Raw genomic sequence first — 21,423 nt, 5'->3', positions numbered from 1 at the left:
TCAGGTCCCTGTAGCATGGCCAGTGACCACCTAAGGCTCATCTTTCTGTCCCTCCAGACCCGTGTCACAATGGGGGTTCCTGCACTGATGGCATCAACACAGCCTTCTGCGACTGCCTGCCCGGCTTCCAAGGTGCCTTCTGTGAGGAGGACATCAACGAATGTGCCAGCAATCCCTGCCGAAACGGTGCCAACTGCACCGACTGTGTGGACAGCTACACGTGCACCTGCCCCGCGGGCTTCAATGGTATTCACTGCGAGAACAACACACCTGACTGTACTGAGAGGTGGGTTCCAGCTTCAGCTGAGACAGGGCAAGAAATGGACTTTGCAAGACACAAAGTCTTGACAGCATGGCATCTCAAGCTGGTGTCTTGACCAGACCCAGTGGGCATACAGCACTAATTGAACTGAATCCAGCGTTGTTCATTATGTTGCAGTGTCCCTCTTAAAGGGGCCTTTGTGACCTCCAGTGACTTAGAACAAGGAAGTTTATCCAGAGGAATTGGGGAACTAGCCTCCTATCAAACAAGAGCTTTGTAATCCGTCTTAGTTCCCCTTTTGCCCTGGTTGCCAGGAAGCTTAGAGTTAAATATCAATCTCAAGCCTGATTTGTGATGTGTTTCCTATAGTGTTCTTAGTTTGCTCTTGATTTTGTTTTTTCAACCACCATGTGTCTGTGTGCTATAAAATCTCTGCTCATGATTTGGGTATTGTGGCCAGGTAGGCACGAAGTTGTCTCTCCTGGCAAGGACCTTAGGGTACTCCTCACTCTTCCCTGCTTCTCATCTGCTTCCAGCTCCTGCTTCAATGGTGGCACCTGTGTGGATGGCATCAACTCCTTCACCTGTCTGTGTCCGCCTGGCTTCACGGGCAGCTACTGCCAGTATGATGTCAATGAGTGTGACTCACGGCCCTGTCTGCACGGTGGTACCTGCCAAGATAGCTATGGTACCTATAAGTGTACCTGCCCACAGGGCTACACTGGTCTCAACTGCCAGGTGAGCTGAGGTTGCAGGGTGTGACCCAGTAGGCCTAGGACTCTCCAGTGCCCATTGCCCAGCCCTGGGCCACACTACCTTCAGAGGGCCAGGGACACAGAAGCAGAGAGGCTCCCTGGTGTCATCATTGGTTGATGAGCCAGAATGAACCCACACCCTCTGGGAAAATGCCAAGTTGGGTGCTTCTGGGGGAGACAGGTGGGCATGGGTGCCAGCCAGGCTCTTCTGTGGAGCATATTATGTGGCCATCCATCTGAAGCAGCCTGGGCAGTGCTCACTTCTGGTGGAGGATGTCCAAGGGGAGGTAGCCAGTGGGTTGTAGAGAGCCTTGAAAGAGACCAGTCCCATGTTGTTTCGAGGGCCGGAGGTGTTTGTGAGTCCTGTGCCTGAGAGTTCTTAGGTGACATTTTTTCTGAGATGGTGGGGGCAGGAGTGGGGGAGTCAGAGCATAGAATACCTTATTCCAGTGGCGCTCAGCCTGTGGGTCATGACCCCAATAAGGGTCGTATATCAGATATCCTGCATATCAGATATTTACATTACTGTAGCAAAATTATAGTTATGAAGAAGCAATGAAATAATTTTATGGTTGGAGGGTCACCACTACATGAGGAACTGTATTAAAAGCTAGCAGCCTTAGGAAGGTTGAGAACCACTGTGCTACTCAGAGCCAGCCAGGACTAGGGCAGGAGGGTGCCCTGGCAGTCAGAGTTGGTCGGGGAGAGGCTGACCAGCGCCTGTCTCCTCAGAACCTTGTGCGGTGGTGCGACTCGGCTCCTTGCAAGAACGGTGGCAGGTGCTCGCAGAACAACACACAGTACCACTGTAAGTGCCGCAGCGGCTGGACTGGCTTCAACTGCGACGTGCTCAGTGTGTCCTGCGAGGTGGCTGCACAGAAGCGAGGTAACCAGCCGGCCTGGCCCATCTGTCCTTGCTCAGGCTCAGCTTAGGCCAGGAACGCCCTGGTGCCCGCCACGCCAGGGAACAATGGGCAATAGTCCCGAGAGTCGGAGTCCAGGCCTCAGCTCCTTCCTGTCTCGTCCCCACAGGCATCGATGTCACTCTCCTATGCCAGCATGGAGGGCTCTGTGTGGATGAGGGAGATAAACATTACTGCCACTGCCAGGCAGGCTACACGGGCAGCTACTGTGAGGACGAGGTGGATGAGTGCTCGCCTAACCCCTGCCAGAACGGAGCTACCTGCACCGACTATCTCGGGGGCTTTTCCTGCAAGGTGTGGGCCGTCCTGGGGTGGCGGGGAGGGATTTTGACTGGGAGCTAGTGCATCATGGCAGACTGAGCACACACCTGTGCAGGATCCCGTCACATCACAGATGTGCTGAAGGAGGAGAAATAGGCCAAGCAGTGACTTAGGGCACCCCTTTCCTATATGGTTTCATGGTACCTAACACCTGCTCATCCCTGGGGGACCAGGTATTGCCCCCTCACACACACACACACACACACACACACACGTTGGACACATACTTTAACTTACTGGGGTCTACTAGGTGGAGCCCTCGCTGCAGGGCGGGACAGTGTAGTCTAACTGGGTATATAGCCTGCATGGCAAGTGGAGGACATGATACCACAACCCCAGCTAAGCTGTGACCTGTGCCATTTCTACAGTGTGTGGCTGGCTACCATGGGTCTAACTGCTCCGAGGAGATCAACGAGTGCCTGTCCCAGCCCTGCCAGAATGGGGGTACCTGTATTGATCTGACCAACACCTACAAGTGTTCCTGCCCCCGGGGCACACAGGGTAAGGGTGGAGACCTGGATGGCATGGGCAGGATCCAGCCAGAGATGACTCAGGTGATTCAAAGCTGACCACCGAATAGGAGTCTCAGAAGGGAGAGGGGCTCCAATGGTACTGTGCTACCTCCCCTGGGGCCACACGGGACAGAACATAGTCAGTGTCATCTGATGGTGTTTATGGTCCCTCTGCAGGTGTACACTGCGAGATCAATGTTGATGACTGCCATCCCCCCCTTGACCCTGCCTCCCGAAGCCCCAAGTGCTTCAACAATGGCACCTGTGTGGACCAGGTGGGTGGCTATACCTGCAGCTGCCCACCAGGCTTCGTCGGGGAGCGGTGTGAGGGTGATGTCAATGAGTGTCTCTCCAACCCCTGCGACCCACGTGGCACCCAGAACTGCGTGCAGCGTGTTAATGACTTCCACTGCGAGTGCCGGGCTGGCCACACTGGTGCGTGCCTTGGGCAGGTGGGTCGAACGGGTGGATGGGCAGGGTCAACGGGCTGACTCCTTACTGTCCCTTCACACAGGACGCCGCTGTGAGTCAGTCATCAACGGATGCAGGGGCAAACCGTGCAAGAATGGTGGTGTTTGTGCCGTGGCCTCCAACACTGCCCGTGGATTCATCTGTAGGTGCCCTGCGGTAGGTGTCCCTGGCCCTGTGCTGCTGCAAGGGTGCCTGAACCCCGACCGACTCTTATGGTGGGTCTGTCCCCCACCCACCCTCACTGTGAATAGTCAACCTGAAGACCTCTAGCAGAAGCTAGGGCCCGCCTGAGTCACATGCTTCCTCGTGTCCACTCCCCAGCTCTTTCATAAAACTTGAGTAGGCGTGATCCATTCATGCCTGTGCTCCCAGTGCTCTGCAGCCTCAGGCCGAAAGATTGCCTCGTATTTGAGGTACCTTAGGCTACACAACAAGACCCTGTTTCAAAAGTTTATCTCCTGCTGTGCTATGTTGGGACCCTTACACAAGCTGGGCAAGTGTTTTGCCATTGTGTCTTAGCCCAAATTTTTAAATAGATGTTCATTTTAGAGCAGTTTTAGGTTTGCATGAGAACTTAGCAGGAGGGCCAGGTCCTCACCCTGCCAGCCATTCCCTATGGTTGCTGCCTTGCATGGAAGGTGTTGAGTTGGCACCAATATGCAGTATTTGCTCTGGGTGTTGACACCCAGGGACTTGTACACATACAATGTACCAGCGTCAGCCTTGGGTTTCATGGCTCTAAAAACTCCTAGGGTTCTCCCCATTCAGCTATCCCGCCAGTTTGAAGCCCTTGGCAACCCTGACCTTCCTATGGTGAGACGTTTCAAGGGCCTTGTGACTGGGCAAGGCCATGGACACCTTTCACAGGTCACAGACTGGGGCCAGACCTTGGCTGGGGTGTGCATGGTGTCCCTGATCGAATGCACCATCTTCTCTCTACCACAGGGCTTCGAGGGTGCCACGTGTGAGAATGATGCCCGCACTTGTGGCAGCTTGCGCTGCCTCAATGGTGGTACATGCATCTCGGGCCCACGTAGTCCCACCTGCCTATGCCTGGGATCCTTCACCGGCCCTGAGTGCCAGTTCCCAGCCAGCAGCCCCTGTGTGGGTAGCAACCCCTGCTACAATCAGGGCACCTGTGAGCCCACATCCGAGAACCCTTTCTACCGCTGTCTATGCCCTGCCAAATTCAACGGGCTACTGTGCCACATCCTGGACTACAGCTTCACAGGTGGCGCTGGGCGCGACATTCCCCCACCGCAGATCGAGGAGGCCTGCGAGCTGCCCGAGTGCCAGGTGGACGCAGGCAACAAGGTCTGCAACCTGCAGTGTAATAATCACGCATGCGGCTGGGATGGTGGTGACTGCTCCCTCAACTTCAACGACCCTTGGAAGAACTGCACACAGTCCCTACAGTGCTGGAAGTATTTTAGTGACGGCCACTGTGACAGCCAGTGCAACTCTGCCGGCTGCCTCTTTGACGGCTTCGACTGCCAGCTCACCGAGGGACAGTGCAAGTAAGTAAGACTGAGTTTCTTCAGAGTCCCGGGGCTCAGGATGCCACGGGAGGACCTAACCGAACACCAGGCTCACGAGGCCAGTGTCTATCCCTGCCCGTTGCGAGTCACCAAGCACATTTCCCAGGTCTGGCCCCTTCAAGGTGGGTTTGAGGTCCACAGGCTGGGATGGGACTAAGTGCATCCTATACCTCCTCAGCCCCCTGTATGACCAGTACTGCAAGGACCACTTCAGTGATGGCCACTGCGACCAGGGCTGTAACAGTGCCGAATGTGAATGGGATGGTCTAGACTGTGCTGAGCACGTACCCGAGCGGCTGGCGGCCGGCACGCTGGTGCTGGTGGTGCTGCTTCCACCGGACCAGCTACGGAACAACTCCTTCCACTTCCTGCGGGAGCTCAGCCACGTGCTGCACACCAACGTGGTCTTCAAGCGTGATGCGCAAGGCCAGCAGATGATCTTCCCCTACTATGGCCATGAGGAAGAGCTGCGCAAGCACCCAATCAAGCGCTCTACAGTGGGTTGGGCCACCTCTTCACTGCTTCCTGGTACCAATGGTGGGCGCCAGCGCAGGGAGTTGGATCCCATGGACATCCGTGGGTGAGTGAGCTCCAGCTCCCGCTGTGGTGGGCTGTTTCCTAGTGTGTCCCTGGGTTCTCTAACCAGCTTAACCCTGGAGTTGTAACCTCAGGGGAGGTAGTATGGTTAGAAAGCACCTGGGATGATGAGGGCATCCCTCTGCTAGTACCTAGCAGGTCTCAGTGTTTGCCCAGATGTGATTTTCAGGCCCCAGTGTGTACCAGGTGTTGGAGACCAAGCTGATTAAAGCCTCCAGAGTGTCCCCTGAGGCTAAATCATCCTAGACCAATCCTGCACCTCAGTCACTACAGCCCTTATCCCTACTACAAAGGAGGCAGTGAGGGGCGCAGAAGGGCACTGTTGCTGAGCCTTGAAGGCTGAGGAGCCGAGGGAGGCAGTGAGGAGGCACAAATAAGAGCATCTCCTGGATGCTGCACAGAGCCATCTGGGGATGGGCAGGGAAGCACCAGCCAGGCATTTGGAGGTCCCAAGAGCCTGAGCTGTTGGGCATCTGTCTGGTGGCACCTTAGTGTCTCCTGACCACAGCTGTTCCTGGTCCTGGTTTTCTTGTCATGGGACTGTGGTGAAGGTCAGACATGAATTGTTTCCTGGAGGCTGTGTTAGAATCCTGTTTCTGAGAGGCCAGTGACTGAGAGTTGGTGACTTGGCTGGCATGAGAGAGCTGACTCTCTGGCATCTGAGCCTGCTGTCACCTCAAGCTACACCCTAGGGAGTCACAACTGCATCCCTACAGTTCTGTGGGGCCCCGGGCACTGCTATCAAGAGGGCATTGGATGCCTAAAGACTATTCTCTGAAGTGAGGAAAAGGGGTGCTGTGCACCTAAGGGGCAAGGCTGGACAGTAGAATGACCCCTGCTGAGTGCTAAACACTGGGGCTGCAGGGAGACTGTCCCATTGCAGGGCTGTTGGCTGATATGCCCTGTGGGTCAGGGTGATAGGATAGGGAGTCAGAGCTGGTGTGTAGGCAGCGTACTGGGGTGTATCTAATCTCACTGTGCTGTGTGTGTTCTCAGCTCCATTGTCTACCTGGAGATCGACAACCGGCAATGTGTGCAGTCATCCTCGCAATGCTTCCAGAGTGCCACCGATGTGGCTGCCTTCCTAGGCGCTCTTGCGTCACTTGGCAGCCTCAATATTCCTTACAAGATCGAGGCCGTAAAGAGTGAGTGATCAGGGGCTGGAGGGATGGCTCAGTGGTTAAGAGCACTGGCTGCTCTTGCAGAGGACAAGGGTTCAAATCCCAGCACCCATGCAGCATCTTATAACTATGTGTAACTCTAATTCCAGGGCATTCAACACTTTCTGACCTCTGCAGGCACCAGGCATGCACAGGGTCCTGATGTACATGCAGGCATACACATTACATTTTTTAAAAATGAGTGCCCTACCCGCGCCAGCCCTGCCTCTTCGGGGATGGTTCCTTGGGTGGAGGGTCACAGGCAGGCTGTCTCTCGCTCCTTGTGCCAGCTGCCATTCCCGGCTCCGGAAGTGCTTTTCTGGAATTTTTTTCCAAGGCCTTCCCTCCCTGTGGCTAGTTGGAGCCGTAAGTAAAAGCTGTCCCCCTAAGATGTATACATATACAGAAAGTGTGGAGGAGCCTTTTTTCTCTCCTCATTCTTTACCCCTGATTTTTCTTTGTTGGATATTATTTCAAAATCATTACTAGAGTTTTTGTGTGTATGTGTATTTTTTTTAAGAGAGAGAGAAGAATTGATCGGTGTCATGTGAAGTGTTGAAGTTTGTATCTTGAAAATCCCCCTAAATCCTTTGTCTTAACAGCTCAATGCGAGCGCAGTGATTTGAAGTTCGCTAATCCTCCTTCTCGAAAGGGGAGAAGTGAGCAGTCTCCAGACAGATCAGCTGGTGCAGGAGAGAATTTAGCGATAGTTTGCAATTCTGATTAATCACGTAGAAAATGACCTTATTTTGGGGGGTGGGATGGAGGAGAGTGGGTGAGGAGGCACCGGCCGTGGAGCCAGTCCTCCGCCCCCTGCCAGCCCACAGCATCACCACGCCTGACGTGGGGTGCTTGCCTGCCGCCCCTGTCCGCAGGTGAGCCGGTGGAGCCTCCGCTGCCCTCGCAGCTGCACCTCATGTACGTAGCAGCAGCCGCCTTCGTGCTCCTGTTCTTTGTGGGCTGTGGGGTGCTGCTGTCCCGCAAGCGCCGGCGGCAGCATGGCCAGCTCTGGTTCCCTGAGGGTTTCAAAGTGTCAGAGGCCAGCAAGAAGAAGCGGAGAGAGCCCCTTGGTGAGGACTCAGTCGGCCTCAAGTGAGTGGACACTGCTCCCACTGTGTGTGGGTGGGTGAGTGAGTGGCAGGGTTGGTGGGGGTGCTCAGATCCTGCAGGCCCATGCTGGGCCCATCCATCCCTGTCCGTTACCCTAAGCCCTTCTGCATGTAGAGGATGCCCATATGAGCTGTGGCTTCAGGGTATTTCCCGGGGTACCTGCTCAGTCTCCCTACCCCCATACCCAGGCCCCTGAAGAATGCCTCAGATGGTGCTCTGATGGATGACAATCAGAACGAGTGGGGGGACGAAGACCTGGAGACCAAGAAGTTCCGGGTGAGTCCCTTGGGCTCCCCAGCTTCCCTGGGTGGCACCCCCCACTTTGGCCCCAAGTGATGAGGCTCTGCTTACTCTGTCCACACTCAGTTTGAGGAGCCAGTGGTTCTCCCTGACCTGAATGATCAGACTGACCACAGGCAGTGGACCCAGCAGCACCTGGACGCTGCTGACCTGCGCATGTCTGCCATGGCCCCAACACCGCCTCAGGGGGAGGTGGATGCTGACTGCATGGATGTCAATGTTCGAGGACCAGGTAAGGCCACTGGAGACACATGCACACATCCCCTAACATGGACTTAAGAGGCCAGTAGGACTTGAGGAGGGCTGGGTCACTGAATGGCTCTGCCAGAGCAGCATCCTGCCCTGAGCTCATCCTCTGGCTCCTGCTGCCCCTAGAAATGCTGCTTTGCAATAGTTAAAGTGGTTTTTTGTTTTTTTTGTTTTTTTTTGTTTTTTTTTTTTGAGGCAGGGTCTTACTCTATAGACCAGACTAGCACCAAATATGATTTTTTTTGGGAGGGGGGGAGTCTCAGTTTTTAGTATGCTGGGATTATAGGTGTATCCCTATGCCCAGCTAAAGTGTTGACTTTTAAAATTATATGCATATAGGTGTATATAAAATATATCTTTTATTTTATGTGCATGGTTCTGCCTACATATATGTCTGTGTAGCGTGTGCATACCCAGTGCCTGTGGGGAGCCTGAAGAGGCTATTGGATCCCCTAAAGCTGCAGTTACAGACAGTTGTGAGCGGCCATATGGGTGCTGGGGATTGAACTCAGGACCTCTGGAAGAACAGCCAGTGCTCTTAACCACTGAGCTATCTCTCCAGCCCTTATTTTATGTTTTAAAGCATTTCTTCACTTGAGTGCAAGGGCTACACATGTACCATAGTGCACACGTGGAGGTCAGAGGACAACTTGTATGAGTGGGTTCTCTCCTTCTACCATGTTGGTCCCAGGGTTCCTTCCAGGGAGGCAGCACTGCATCCTTGGGGACTTCATCTGGGGTCCCTTAAACTGCAGGCTGTAGCAGGACTGCCTGCCAGGGCTACAGCTGAATGTTGACCCTCCCTGAGGCTGACACCATCCTTCCCACACCTGCCCCTGTTTCTGTCCTCTCTGCAGATGGCTTCACGCCCCTCATGATTGCCTCCTGCAGTGGAGGAGGCCTTGAGACAGGCAACAGTGAAGAAGAAGAAGATGCACCTGCTGTCATCTCCGACTTCATCTACCAGGGCGCCAGCTTGCACAACCAGACAGACCGCACCGGGGAGACTGCCTTGCACCTGGCTGCCCGGTACTCTCGTTCAGATGCTGCAAAGCGCTTGCTGGAGGCCAGTGCAGATGCCAACATCCAGGACAACATGGGCCGTACTCCGTTACATGCAGCAGTTTCTGCAGATGCTCAGGGTGTCTTCCAGGTACGCAGCACTGCATCCTTGGGGCCAGTGACCTCGTCTGGTCTGACTGGCATGGACCCTGCAATCTCTAATTCCAAGTGTGACTGGGCAGGGAAACTAGGCACCTCCATGCTGCATTTTGAAGGAAGTCCAGGTTACAAAGGGCATCAAGTCCCACCTGTGCTCTCTGAGCAGGCTGGTTGAAGGTGGCCTTGAGGAAGCTACCGGGTAAGGCAGGGCCTCCCTCCTCTCACTAAGACTCTCCCAGTCTCAAGGGTATGGCCTTGAGGTCTCCACCCCAGTGCTAAAACCTTTGCAGCCTATCCCCACCCCATTCAGCTGTGGCTGCAGGCATAGCCCATGGTGGCAGAACGAGAGCTTTAGAGGCCGCTGGTCCTGGCCTGCAAACCTGTCTCCTGGCTTTGCCTAGAAGCCTGGAGCCAGCCTGGGTGGATTTATGGATTTAGCTGCCTGGGTCTGCAGGGACCATCCCTAGTAGTTGCTCTTGCGTGCTGCCAGCCAATGACCCCTGCTACCAGACTTGTCCTCTAGGCGGCCCTGGAGCAGGCTCCATTGGGGAATAGACCAGGCATCAAAAAGCTTGTCGTTTAATCATTTAACTTGAACCACACTTTGTCGGTCTGCAGAAGAAATTAAACAAGACAGGGCAATGTACACCTGTTATCCCAGCACTCTAGAATCTGAGAGGATTGTGAGCATGAGGCCAGCCTGGTCTTCATAGAAGACCTATTTCACAATAGCAGAGAGGTTGAGACCAGCCACAGGTTAACTTGACTGCCTGGTGAACAGCTCTCCACATGGCCTGCTTTGCTTGCATAGACAGATGTGTGTACGTGTTGTAGGAATCCAGGCTGTGCTGTGAATCCTTACCCAGGTCACCACCCCACTCCTCCCACCTTAGCAGTTCCAAGGACGGCTGTGGGCCATGAGCAAGATCCTGGTTACCCTCCCCCCTCCTCCATGCTATGGAGTTTGATTTCCTCAACCTGGAGGTAGTTCTGGCAGCCATGACCAAAAGATGAGGCCACCTGTGGTCCCAGTAGGTCCCCACTGTCACTAGGGACTGGAGTAAGAGCCCCAGCCCCTCCTGCACATGGAATGTAGCTCCTGCCTTCCTCAGGGGCTCAGCTGAGCCCAGTCCAGGCATTGGTTCCTGGAGATACGGGCTTGCATTTAGATCACTCTGCCTGAATCCATCCCTGCCTTCCAGATCCTGCTCCGGAACAGAGCCACAGATCTGGATGCCCGAATGCATGATGGCACAACTCCACTGATCCTGGCTGCGCGCCTGGCTGTGGAGGGCATGCTAGAGGACCTCATCAACTCACATGCTGATGTCAATGCCGTGGATGACCTAGGTAGGCCCAAGCTACAGCCCAGCTACTGAGGACATCAGCCAGTACCTGGTCTGCTCAACCCCCTCTCTCCCCTCTTTGCTTCCTTTCCAGGCAAGTCGGCTTTGCACTGGGCAGCCGCTGTGAACAATGTGGATGCTGCTGTCCTGCTCCTGAAGAACGGAGCCAACAAGGACATGCAGAACAACAAGGTAAGCAGAGGGGCTGCCTTAACCGAAGGCCCATGATGGGGACTTAGGTGCACCCAGACGGTAACCACTTAAGAGTGTTAAGAGTGTCTGGGACAACAGCAGATAAAATAACCCGTGCTCTTGCTGGAGATGAGCTGAGGCATAAGCAGCTGTCCCATGTCACTGTTAACTTGAGCCTTGCCTTCTGTCCCTGGTAGCTGTGGTGACCCTAGGGGTTCAGGATTGGCCAAGGGTCAGGGATGGGGTGGCCCTGTCTCTTAAAACCTGCAAGGCCTCTGGCTTGGCCCACCACTCCCATCCCCCTCCTTTGGGATAAGAAAACTGCTGAGCTGGCCTGTATGTCTCCACCTTGCCTCCCAGTGTCTGTCTGTGCAGGGCTAGTTGCTTCTTCAGGACTCTGCTTAGTTGCTCACAGGGCAGAGTTTGTGCCTCCCTTACCAGCTCCACTGCAGGCTGGGAAATGGAGCAGGAGTTAGGCACCTGGAGTTGCTCTTGGGCACAGGTTCCCCACAGTCCAGGGTGGGCCAGTGGTTATGAAGAGAATCTGAGCCTGGTAGGCAGTTCTGTAGAGGTGTATGATTATGTCTGCCAGGCAGAGCAGACCTGGAAGGAGCTGAGATGCCCCAGCCACTGGTGACCCTTTGGACTGGAAGTACCTTCCCCATGTCCAGTCATTTGCCTTAAAGGTCCCGAGTCCCAGGATTGCAGTACTTGTGCCTGCATTTTGGGGAGGAAAGCAAAGGGCACACAGTTCATTCTGTTTTTGGCAGTCTGACTCCACACAGGGGAAGCCCTGTGGATTTATCCCACAGACCTTCTCTGGGGGTGTGAGGTGTTAAATCTAGGTTCTCTAAAAAAGAACTCGGGATCAGCCATGTGTGCTTGCTAGCACCGGGAAGCGGAGGCGGGATGATATTGAATTCCTAGCCACTTTGGGCAACATAGGAAAGCCCCGCTATAAGTCCTCTCGGAGCTAGTAATCTAGGATGCTTGGGGCTAGATAGATATCTCCAGATAAGAGAAAAGAAAGAGGAAGCGCCTGCTTCCCTAGCCCCTCCTCCCAGGCCATCCATCATAGATGACTCAGCAAATTCTACACCCAGCCCCGCCCCCTCATACCCCTCATGTCCCTGTCCTACAGGAGGAGACTCCCCTGTTCCTGGCCGCCCGTGAAGGCAGCTACGAGACTGCCAAAGTGTTGCTGGACCACTTTGCCAACCGGGACATCACGGATCACATGGACCGATTGCCGCGGGACATCGCACAGGAGCGTATGCACCATGATATCGTGCGGCTTTTGGATGAGTACAACCTGGTGCGCAGCCCACAGCTGCATGGCACTGCCCTGGGTGGCACACCCACTCTGTCTCCCACACTCTGCTCGCCCAATGGCTACCTGGGCAATCTCAAGTCTGCCACACAGGGCAAGAAGGCCCGCAAGCCCAGCACCAAAGGGCTGGCTTGTGGTAGCAAGGAAGCCAAGGACCTCAAGGCACGGAGGAAGAAGTCCCAGGATGGCAAGGGCTGCCTGTTGGACAGCTCGAGCATGCTGTCGCCTGTAGACTCCCTCGAGTCACCCCATGGCTACTTGTCAGATGTGGCCTCGCCACCCCTCCTCCCCTCCCCATTCCAACAGTCTCCATCCATGCCTCTCAGCCACCTGCCTGGTATGCCTGACACCCACCTGGGCATGAGCCACTTGAATGTGGCAGCCAAGCCTGAGATGGCAGCGCTGGCTGGAGGTGGCCGGTTGGCCTTTGAGCCACCCCCGCCACGCCTCTCCCACCTGCCTGTAGCCTCCAGTGCCAGCACAGTGCTGAGTACCAATGGCACGGGGGCTATGAATTTCACCGTGGGTGCGCCGGCAAGCTTGAATGGCCAGTGTGAGTGGCTTCCCCGGCTCCAGAATGGCATGGTGCCCGGCCAGTACAATCCACTACGGCCAGGTGTGACGCCGGGCACACTGAGCACACAGGCAGCTGGCCTCCAGCATAGCATGATGGGCCCACTACACAGCAGCCTCTCCACCAATGCCTTGTCCCCGATTATTTACCAGGGCCTGCCCAACACACGGCTGGCAACACAGCCCCACCTGGTGCAGACCCAGCAGGTGCAGCCACAGAACTTACAGATCCAGCCTCAGAACCTGCAGCCACCGTCGCAGCCACACCTCAGTGTGAGCTCAGCGGCCAATGGGCCACTGGGCCGGAGCTTCCTGAGCGGGGAGCCCAGCCAGGCAGATGTACAGCCGCTGGGCCCCAGCAGTCTGCCTGTGCACACTATTCTGCCCCAGGAGAGCCAGGCCCTGCCCACATCACTGCCATCCTCCATGGTCCCACCCATGACCACTACCCAGTTCCTGACTCCTCCTTCCCAGCACAGCTACTCCTCCTCCCCTGTGGACAACACCCCCAGCCACCAGCTGCAGGTGCCTGAGCACCCCTTCCTCACCCCATCCCCAGAGTCCCCTGACCAGTGGTCCAGCTCCTCCCCGCATTCCAACATCTCTGATTGGTCCGAGGGCATCTCCAGCCCGCCCACCAGCATGCCGTCCCAGATCACCCACATTCCAGAGGCATTTAAATAAACAGAGATGTGGGATGCAGGACCCCAGCTTCCGTTCCCAAGCCCTGTTGGGAGTCCTTTCCAGTGCTTCAGGATGCTGGGGCGACCAAAGGAGCCTTTAAAAAATGTTTTTATACAAAATAAGAGGACAAGAATTTCCATTTTTTTTTTTTTAGTATTTATTTATGTACTTTTATTTTCCACAGAAACACTGCCTTTTTATTTATATGTATTGTTTTCTATGGCACTAGGGAAAAACATATCTGTTCCAAGAAAATAAACTAGTTCTCAGAGCCTTGATTTTCCTGGTCAGGGTGAAGTTCCCTGTGTGTCTGTAAAATATGAACAAGGATTCATGATTTGTAAATGCTGTTTATTTATTGATTGCTTCTTTCCAAAATCGAAAAAAAAGAAAAAAGAACATGACAGGAGAAGGGAAGCTGGAAACTGCCATGGCCAGAATTGCCCCTCCCCCACACTCACTGCCCTGCACCCCAGTGTCACCTGGGATTTGCAGATGTGTTTAGAAACACGCCAAGACCTTGAACCTTGGGTTCGTGGATTAGTTTTGTAGCTAAAACAGGAAAGAAGTCAGATGGTGTGGTTTGTGCATTTTCTGTAACCACCAGTGTGGGCTTGCAGGGTCCCGGGCATGTGCAGGGTCCACCACCCAGTACCAGTCGGGAGTCCGCAGGCTAAGCTCTATAGGAGTGTTTATGGGCCTAGGGAGCACTGCTCCCCTTCCTGACAACGTGAGCCAGTAAGCCATGCAAGGTGGTGCCTCCTAGAGAAACACTGCCTGGACTGTTCTGTGCATCCATGCAAACAGCACCATCCAAATTCAACCGAGGACAGACGGACTGTCCCTGCCTGGGCCTGGGCTCCTAACACCTGACTGCCAAAGGGCTCCATTGTGCATTGTGGACTCGACAGAGTAGCCTGCATTGAGACCTAAAAAAAAACAGAAGCTGTGTGGCCTCTGATCCCCAAACTGGCCTGGGTGGGGATGTGCCTTGAGTGTGCTGGAATGTGGGTGGAGTCTGCTTCTGGGCCACCCCTCCTGGTTCAGGGCTGTGCTCACAGCAGATTCTTGCAGTATCAAGTATACGCCTGTGGCAGAATAAGTATCTGTAAATACATGTTTAAAGATGGATTTTGTTTAAAAAATCTAAAGGAACAAGAGTGTCGTGTGTCAGGCTGATGAGGACTGTCAGACTGCGGCTCAGCTCAGTGTGACCCAGATCTTGTGACCTGCAGCTGCCGAGCCAGTAGCTCCTAAGAGCACAACCCAGGACGGCCCATCTGCTGCCCACCAAGCCCCTTCCCAGCCACTGTGTGCTAGGGGCTTTCGGGGGCAGTTGCCCACCTCCTCAGGGCAGCTCCTCCTAGCCTTTTGGGGGGCAGTGTCTGCGCCATGCCTAATAGATATGACCAGACACATCCTAAGATGTTGATTCTTATCATGTTTTATAAAATAAAGTGTAGTTTACAGAAAAAAGAAACTTAAAAAAAATTATCTACATGCAAAACTGTAGGTAATGAAAATGATGTATTTTTTCATCTTTTTTTGTTAACTAATTTGCAATAAAAATGATACTGATGATTGTCCATGTTTTGCTAAACTTGGAGTGTGGTTTGGTTCACTTTTTGGGGAGTGTGACAGAGAAAGGGCCACCCAGCACTGAAATAACCAAATACAAACCCTCTCTTACACAGTAATACAGAGAGGTTGCCATAGGGACACACCATTTTCAGAAGCTGCACAGTGCAGGGCATCAAGATGGGAAGACAGTTTCCAAAAGAGTTGATGCAGTCCTCTTGGGGATGTGGATTTGATGTCAGCAGTATCCTGTGAGCAGCAGAGGAGTGAAGGCACCTTATGTTGTCATAGATGACTATCCTCTGAGCCCAGTAACCCCCAACCTCTTCAAATTCAGCCTTGACTTGCAAAAAGTCATCCCAGCTCTGCTTGTTGACTGACCCCCCCCCCCCAAAGAGTTGGGAAGGTCATGGGACTCAAAGGACCCTCGCCTGATGATCCAGTCACTCTGTTGTATGCAGTCCTGTCCTACTGTGCATGACCTCAGGAGGTACTGGAGTGTATAGTCTGGGACAACTGACTGGTGGGGAGACTCTCCCAACTATGTGGCTGTGAGGAAAGCCTTACCCCTGCTGAGTAAATGTATTAATATTCAGTTAATAAACCCTTGCAACAGGTCACTATCCAACTCAATGGTTTATGAAGACACATACAGCTTTTATATTTTATTATGTCTTATTCAGCACAATAGCTGGGCAGCTGCCTAGCCTCCATATTGCTAAAACTCTACCTCCCGCTAATTCTGAATTACTACTTACTAATTCTATGGTCTATCTTGGCTGATCTAGACCCAGTTGGGCAGCCTTCTAGGCCATGCTCTCCCAGCTCCTTCAGGTGGTGGCTATGCCTCTCTGTCCTGCACTCTTCCCAGGCATGGCATCTCTCCTCTCCCCCACTCTCCCTTCTCCCACTGCCCCAAGTCCCAAGCCCAGGAGTCCTAAAAGGTCCAGCTACTGGCTATTGGCATCTTTATTTACCAATCAGAACCTACTGGGGAATGGAAATGTCAGCTCGGAAAGGGCTTCGCAGACTCATGTGCCTGGGTGTTCTCTAGAGCATCATCCACAATGGCATGTGCAGCCCAGGGTTCACAACTGATGGCTGGACCACTGAGAACACATCTGGACTGGGTTCGGGGTGAAAAGCATTTATGTTTGCAGATCAAAGCAAGCACCTACCTGTGTGGGCAAATCTCCAGTGAGAGACCAGACAGTGAAAGGTCAGGGAAGAGGGGATCGATCCTGCCTACTGTGGCAGAACATGAATCCTCTCCCACCTTCAGACTCCCACTGAAAGACAGCCTCTTGGGTCTCCAGCTTGCCAGGTACAGCTCTGGGGGCTTGCCAACCCCACAACCTCTCTTTGTAGATACCCTAATAAACATTCAGTGGAATACTTTTCAGCCATTAAAAGGAACAAAGCTCTGAGACCTACTAACATGTGGGTGACCTGCAGGAGGACACTGGGTTCAGTGAAAGACATCTCACAAGTGACCATATGATTTCAACTTTATGAAATGTCATAGCCCGGCGGTGGTGGCGCACGCCTTTGATCCCAGCACTTGGGAGGCAGAGACAGGCGGATTTCTGAGTTCAAGGCCAGCCTGGTCTACAAAGCGAGTTCCAGGACAGCCAGGTCTATACAGAGAAACCCTGTCTTGAAAGCAATGCTACAGGTTCCCACAAGGTTGAAGATTCTGTCTCTGACCTCAGAGCTTGGATAACCATTGTCTTCTCTGACTCCAATGTGCTCAACTCGGAGAGCATTTATGCAGCACCTGCTATCTTTAGCAAGCCCACCACCTCCAGGGAGTCCAGAAGTAAAGACTTCCCTCAGCGAGGGCTGCTGGGGGTGGGGGATGAGGGGGTCTGCACGGTGTGCAACACCTGCACCTAACTCAAGTGAGACAGGATCTGGAAGGAGCCCTCAATGGATGGGTAGATTTGTAGGTGGCTCTCTGCCTCCCTCTGCTGGCAGCTTTCCACTAGTGTGCCTCTGGCAAGCAAGGGATTCTCCAGATGGCATTTGTGCCCATCCCAAAATATTATTCATGTTGCATACAAGGAAACTGAATGAAACAGTTCATTCAAGTTGGTTCAGTAGATCCAGAGCCACATGACTCCCAGATCTACAAGAGAGGTCATCTTCCCCCAGAAAGAATGTAAGGGATCTCTCTAGCTAAGTTGCCCACAAGCACTTCAAAAGCAGAAATGGGTGCTCAGGGAGAAAGAGGGGTTTGGCAGGGCACTTTTCCAGGATCCCTGGACACAGCCAGTTTGGCACATGGCACCTTTTGCACACTGGGGTTCTCCCTCGATCTTTCCTGCCTTGAATCCTCAGGAGTCCACCCATACAATGTGAATTACTGCCCTTGCTTCAGATGTATGCCCTGCTGCTATGCTGGTGCTGTCAGAAGTAGCTGCAGCCATGAAACTCAATCTCTGCCCAAGGGCTTCATTAAGGTGGGTTCTACATTTGTTCCAGAAACACCACTTGCCTGGGATGCCCAAGGCTAACTCGAGCAGGCCAAACTGATCTGAAAAGCCCCTAGGACCTCCCTTACTTCCAAGTGTCTAGCAAATACCTCCTGCAGACCTACAGACCCACAACCAAGGATTCCGTCCCTTTTGATACAGAAGCCCTCCCCAGACTGTCCCCAAGAGCTCCTGCCCTGCTCTGACAAGTGTCTCTCAAGAGCTCCACATCTGGAGCTTCCTAGTGTTGACACCGGCTCCAGGACAGAGGGGTGGCCTAATTCCCAATTGGGCCTCTGTCCCAATTCCAGCCAGCTGTGCCTGGAGTACAGTTCTGCACCACCTTTGTATGTGTGCTGAGAGACCTTCCTGCACTGTCTGCACCCCTGGGTTAGTGTGATGTCAACATCTGCCTTGTGTTTCCTATTTCATTCCTACTACCTGCTTATCACCCTACAGGGTGGCTCTGTGATCTAAAAATGTCCCCTGAGACACAGAATAAGCCAAGCCTCATGCAGGACTGAAGACATGAAAGAGAAGCCATAGGCCAGGAAGTTGATAGCAGTGCAGTTAACACTTACCGTACCTGGAAGGGAGTGGGCTACTGTGGATTCTGAGCCCCTGTTATCCATGACAATTCCAGAAGCCTTCAGAAAAGTCTAGGACAGGTTCTTATTACCATCTCTTTTCATGGGTGAAGAAATGCAGGTGTCTAGTACCCTTCAATCTCTGGCTTCTAGAATCTTACGTACAGTTGGACCACCCAACAAAATCTTCAAGCCATTTATCTATGTTTTAGCAGCTGGGGGGGGGGGGTGTACCCAAAGGTGTATCCACTCCTGTAGGGAGGAAGGGCTGCAAGTCCCATTCTCAGCAGCCCAGGAGAGGGATAAAGTGCCAGGGCTTCTTCAGTTGGCACCTTCGGTCCACAGGTCAGCCCTCACTCATACCCACAGTGAGCACCCAGGGGCCTAAGATACTTTAGGTGGAAGGCAGGGCTGCCAAGGTGCACCTGCCTAGTATGGAGCCCCATCCGCAAACTAGCCTTGTACTATGGGCACATGGAAAAGTGACACTGGCCTGAGGCTCCTTTCATGCTGCCTACCATTGCTCTCAGGGGTTTGGCCTGAAGCTTCAAGAAAGGATCTCCACTCACCTTGGCCACGTGGGAGCCAGCCCGGGTGGCACACTGGTATACACTATAGGGCCTGGAAATAAATGGCATACAACTCTACATCCCAGCTATCCCTGCTTTCCCATCTTCCTCAGCCCATCACTTCCTGATCCTTTAGGAAGCCTCCCTCCCTGAATCAGCTCTTTCTACCCCTGAGGCCCTAACACGCTTTGGCTGGGGCTACTCAGGGAGCCCTGGCTCCTGGAAGCTGACACTTTCTTCTCTTCGGGTTCTGTGTCCATGCTGAGGGCTTGTCGGGGGCTGAGCACGGTGCCAAAAACAGAGCAGGCACAGACCATCAGGAACCCTGAGGCTGGGACCACACCTCCTAGCAGGTGTAAGGAGTAGCGGCTCGAGGCCGAGAGGCACCCTCTCTTTTCCAAGACTGCTACCTCTTCCTTTAGCAGTCTTCAGAGGCCTGCCCCTGGCTTCTCAGTGCCAGAAAGGAAACAGTACCATGTGGCCTCCTGACTCAAGGAGGCCATAAGCCCTAGAGTAGGATGTCAAGTACACAGCATCTAGGCTAGGACTGTTCGGGAGAAATGTACTGACAGCTACATGTGGAATTTTATACTTCCTAGCTACATTAAAGAAAAAACATATCACGTTTAATAAGAAGTTCTATTCAATCCAACACTCTCAGAATACTCAACATTCAATAAACACTCAGCAATGAATTCTTATCTATCTGGCGGCATGCTTTATGTTCACAGGTCAGCTCAGTGTGAAGCAGCTCTATGTAACTGCCCAGGGGCCACCACGCCAGACAGTGCAGCCTGGGAAAGGCTGACTGGGTAGCGCTACAAAGAATACATGGTCACATGTCAGAAACCACAGGGAGTTCTGACATAACCTTCATGCATGGGAGTCCTGTGTGCTCTGCAGTGCAGCCTAGGCTATAACAGCTTTGTACCAGATGCTGACTACGTAGGACTCCAGGGAACTGGAGATGCTGTGCCCAACTTCCAAATAAATGAAGAGTCCCTAGGCAAAGAGGAGGTACCCAAGTAATGGTGGGGGCACCCGTAAACTCAAGAGTCACCATGTGCCCTGCCTGCTTCAGGCAGTCCCAGTTTGTGCCCGTTGCCTTTGCATATGCATTAAAGTATGCCATTCAAGTCCTCAAACTGCCCAGTGGCTCTCCCAATGCCCAGAGAGGTTTCAGTCAACAGAGCAGGGCATATGGGCACAGACTGGGCCTAAAACTGGAGTCTCTGTCACTCAGAGGCCAGGTTAGCTTAGCTGCATGAGGCCAGCCAGTCTACAGCAGGCAACGAGTCATGTCCCTACCTTAGGATGGAGTCAGAGATGGGAGCCAGCACAGCTGTCCCTTGAACATCTCTACCCTTGGGGGTCTGAGAGTGGAGAGCTTGCATTTTATTATTATTTATTTATCTAGACAAGGCCTTACTAGTGTATAGCTCTAGCCATCCTAGGGTTGGAGTGGCTGTTTCTTTTTAGGGACTTAAAGTTGAGTCTACCATGTGTTCTGTGTAGAAAGAGTTTGGAAAACTGGCTCTCTAAAGACCAATGTTAGCTTTACAGAGTGACTCACAGTGCCACGTCAGAGGACATGAAGCTGGCCCTCAGTTCTCCCGGCTCTGCTTGCGTGGCTGAGCGCTGGCTAGCTCCACCACACTCCCTACTTCTCTGCCTCTGGGTTCGCCACTGACCAGGCGGCTTCGCAGGGGCACCGCTTTCACGCTCTCTGGAGTACAGGTTAGGGAGCCAGGCCTGGTCACTTCCCCATGACAGCACCCACCTTTTCCGGAGAGCCTCTGCTCCGACAGACGGAAGGCTGACCTGTTGACATCCCTTTAGGCCGCGCCCTGCTGGGAGGGGTCGTAATGGAGATTGAAGGACTTGGCCTCCAGGCTCTGGCTTCTCTCCTCTAGCAAAGGCTGGAGGGGAATAGGGGTAGTGGTGGTGAGAGTTCCTACTAGCACCAGGAAAGGCTCCACGCGAACAGCAACAGGCAGGCTGCAGCAAAAAGCCGTAACCAAGCAACGGGTGCAGCTCCGCGCACGCGCCTGTCCAGCCCGCAGAAGTCGACCGCCTAGTTACTCGAGCCGGGTGGCGCACGCGTAGTCGCCCCGCCGGCATCCATGAGAATCCAACGGAAAAATGGGGAGGGGGCAGGCGGGAGAGCCCGCTGGGGCTCTGAACTCAGCGGAACTTCTGGCTTTGGTTTTTCCAGACTGTTTCTCCCTGGGGATCTGGATTGAAGAGTCCTGTCCGGTCAAATCCTAGAGCAGGAGGACTGTAGGACAGAACCGGCGTTACCAGGGCGACGTGAAGAGGCGGGGCCCGCGCTCGTGGCTCCGCTAGTGGATGAGGGCGGGGCCACGGGGGTGGAGCTGTAAGTGACTGACGTAAGGGGGCGGGCCTATGGGTGGGACGAAGAGAAGAGGCGGCGAAAGACTGGAGAAGAACGAAGGGCGGAGTTAAAGGGGACACGACGGAAGGCTCTTAAAGGGAATGGGCGGGGCAGCTCCTAGGGGGCGGGACAAGAGGATGAAGCAGTGCAAAACTGGACGGGAGAGGGGGCGGAGCCCAAGGGGGAGTGGCATGATTGGTGCGCCGAAGACGTGTACGGTGCGCGGCCAAGAGGGCCGGGCAGTGGGGGCGGGGCAATGAGTGAAGCAGCGAAAGACTGGACGAAGCAGGAGGAGGGGCGATTAAGGGGCGGGGCGCGCTGACGTCTCCTTCGGAC

General features: G+C 53.8%; 1 protein-coding gene across 1 annotated transcript in view; it reads left to right on the top strand.

Annotated features, from left to right (window-relative positions):
* Positions 1–15,084, top strand: part of Notch1 (notch receptor 1) — a 45,817-nt gene extending 30,733 nt beyond the window's left edge. The window contains exons 18-34 of the mRNA XM_021194012.1: positions 58–286; positions 799–1,000; positions 1,750–1,903; positions 2,050–2,234; positions 2,630–2,762; positions 2,951–3,208; positions 3,288–3,400; positions 4,190–4,761; positions 4,961–5,362; positions 6,376–6,524; positions 7,415–7,631; positions 7,838–7,925; positions 8,016–8,181; positions 9,056–9,351; positions 10,562–10,709; positions 10,800–10,897; positions 12,039–15,084. Of these exons, the coding sequence (XP_021049671.1) occupies positions 58–286; positions 799–1,000; positions 1,750–1,903; positions 2,050–2,234; positions 2,630–2,762; positions 2,951–3,208; positions 3,288–3,400; positions 4,190–4,761; positions 4,961–5,362; positions 6,376–6,524; positions 7,415–7,631; positions 7,838–7,925; positions 8,016–8,181; positions 9,056–9,351; positions 10,562–10,709; positions 10,800–10,897; positions 12,039–13,484 (4,856 nt within the window). The 3' untranslated portion in view covers positions 13,485–15,084. The remainder of the gene's footprint in view (positions 1–57; positions 287–798; positions 1,001–1,749; positions 1,904–2,049; positions 2,235–2,629; positions 2,763–2,950; positions 3,209–3,287; positions 3,401–4,189; positions 4,762–4,960; positions 5,363–6,375; positions 6,525–7,414; positions 7,632–7,837; positions 7,926–8,015; positions 8,182–9,055; positions 9,352–10,561; positions 10,710–10,799; positions 10,898–12,038) is intronic.
* The last annotated feature ends 6,339 nt before the right edge of the window (positions 15,085–21,423 follow it).

Source organism: Mus pahari, chromosome 3 (genome assembly GCF_900095145.1).
Source record: "Mus pahari chromosome 3, PAHARI_EIJ_v1.1, whole genome shotgun sequence".
Classification (NCBI taxonomy): Eukaryota; Metazoa; Chordata; class Mammalia; order Rodentia; family Muridae; genus Mus; species Mus pahari.
This window is presented reverse-complemented; position numbering and strand designations above follow the sequence as displayed.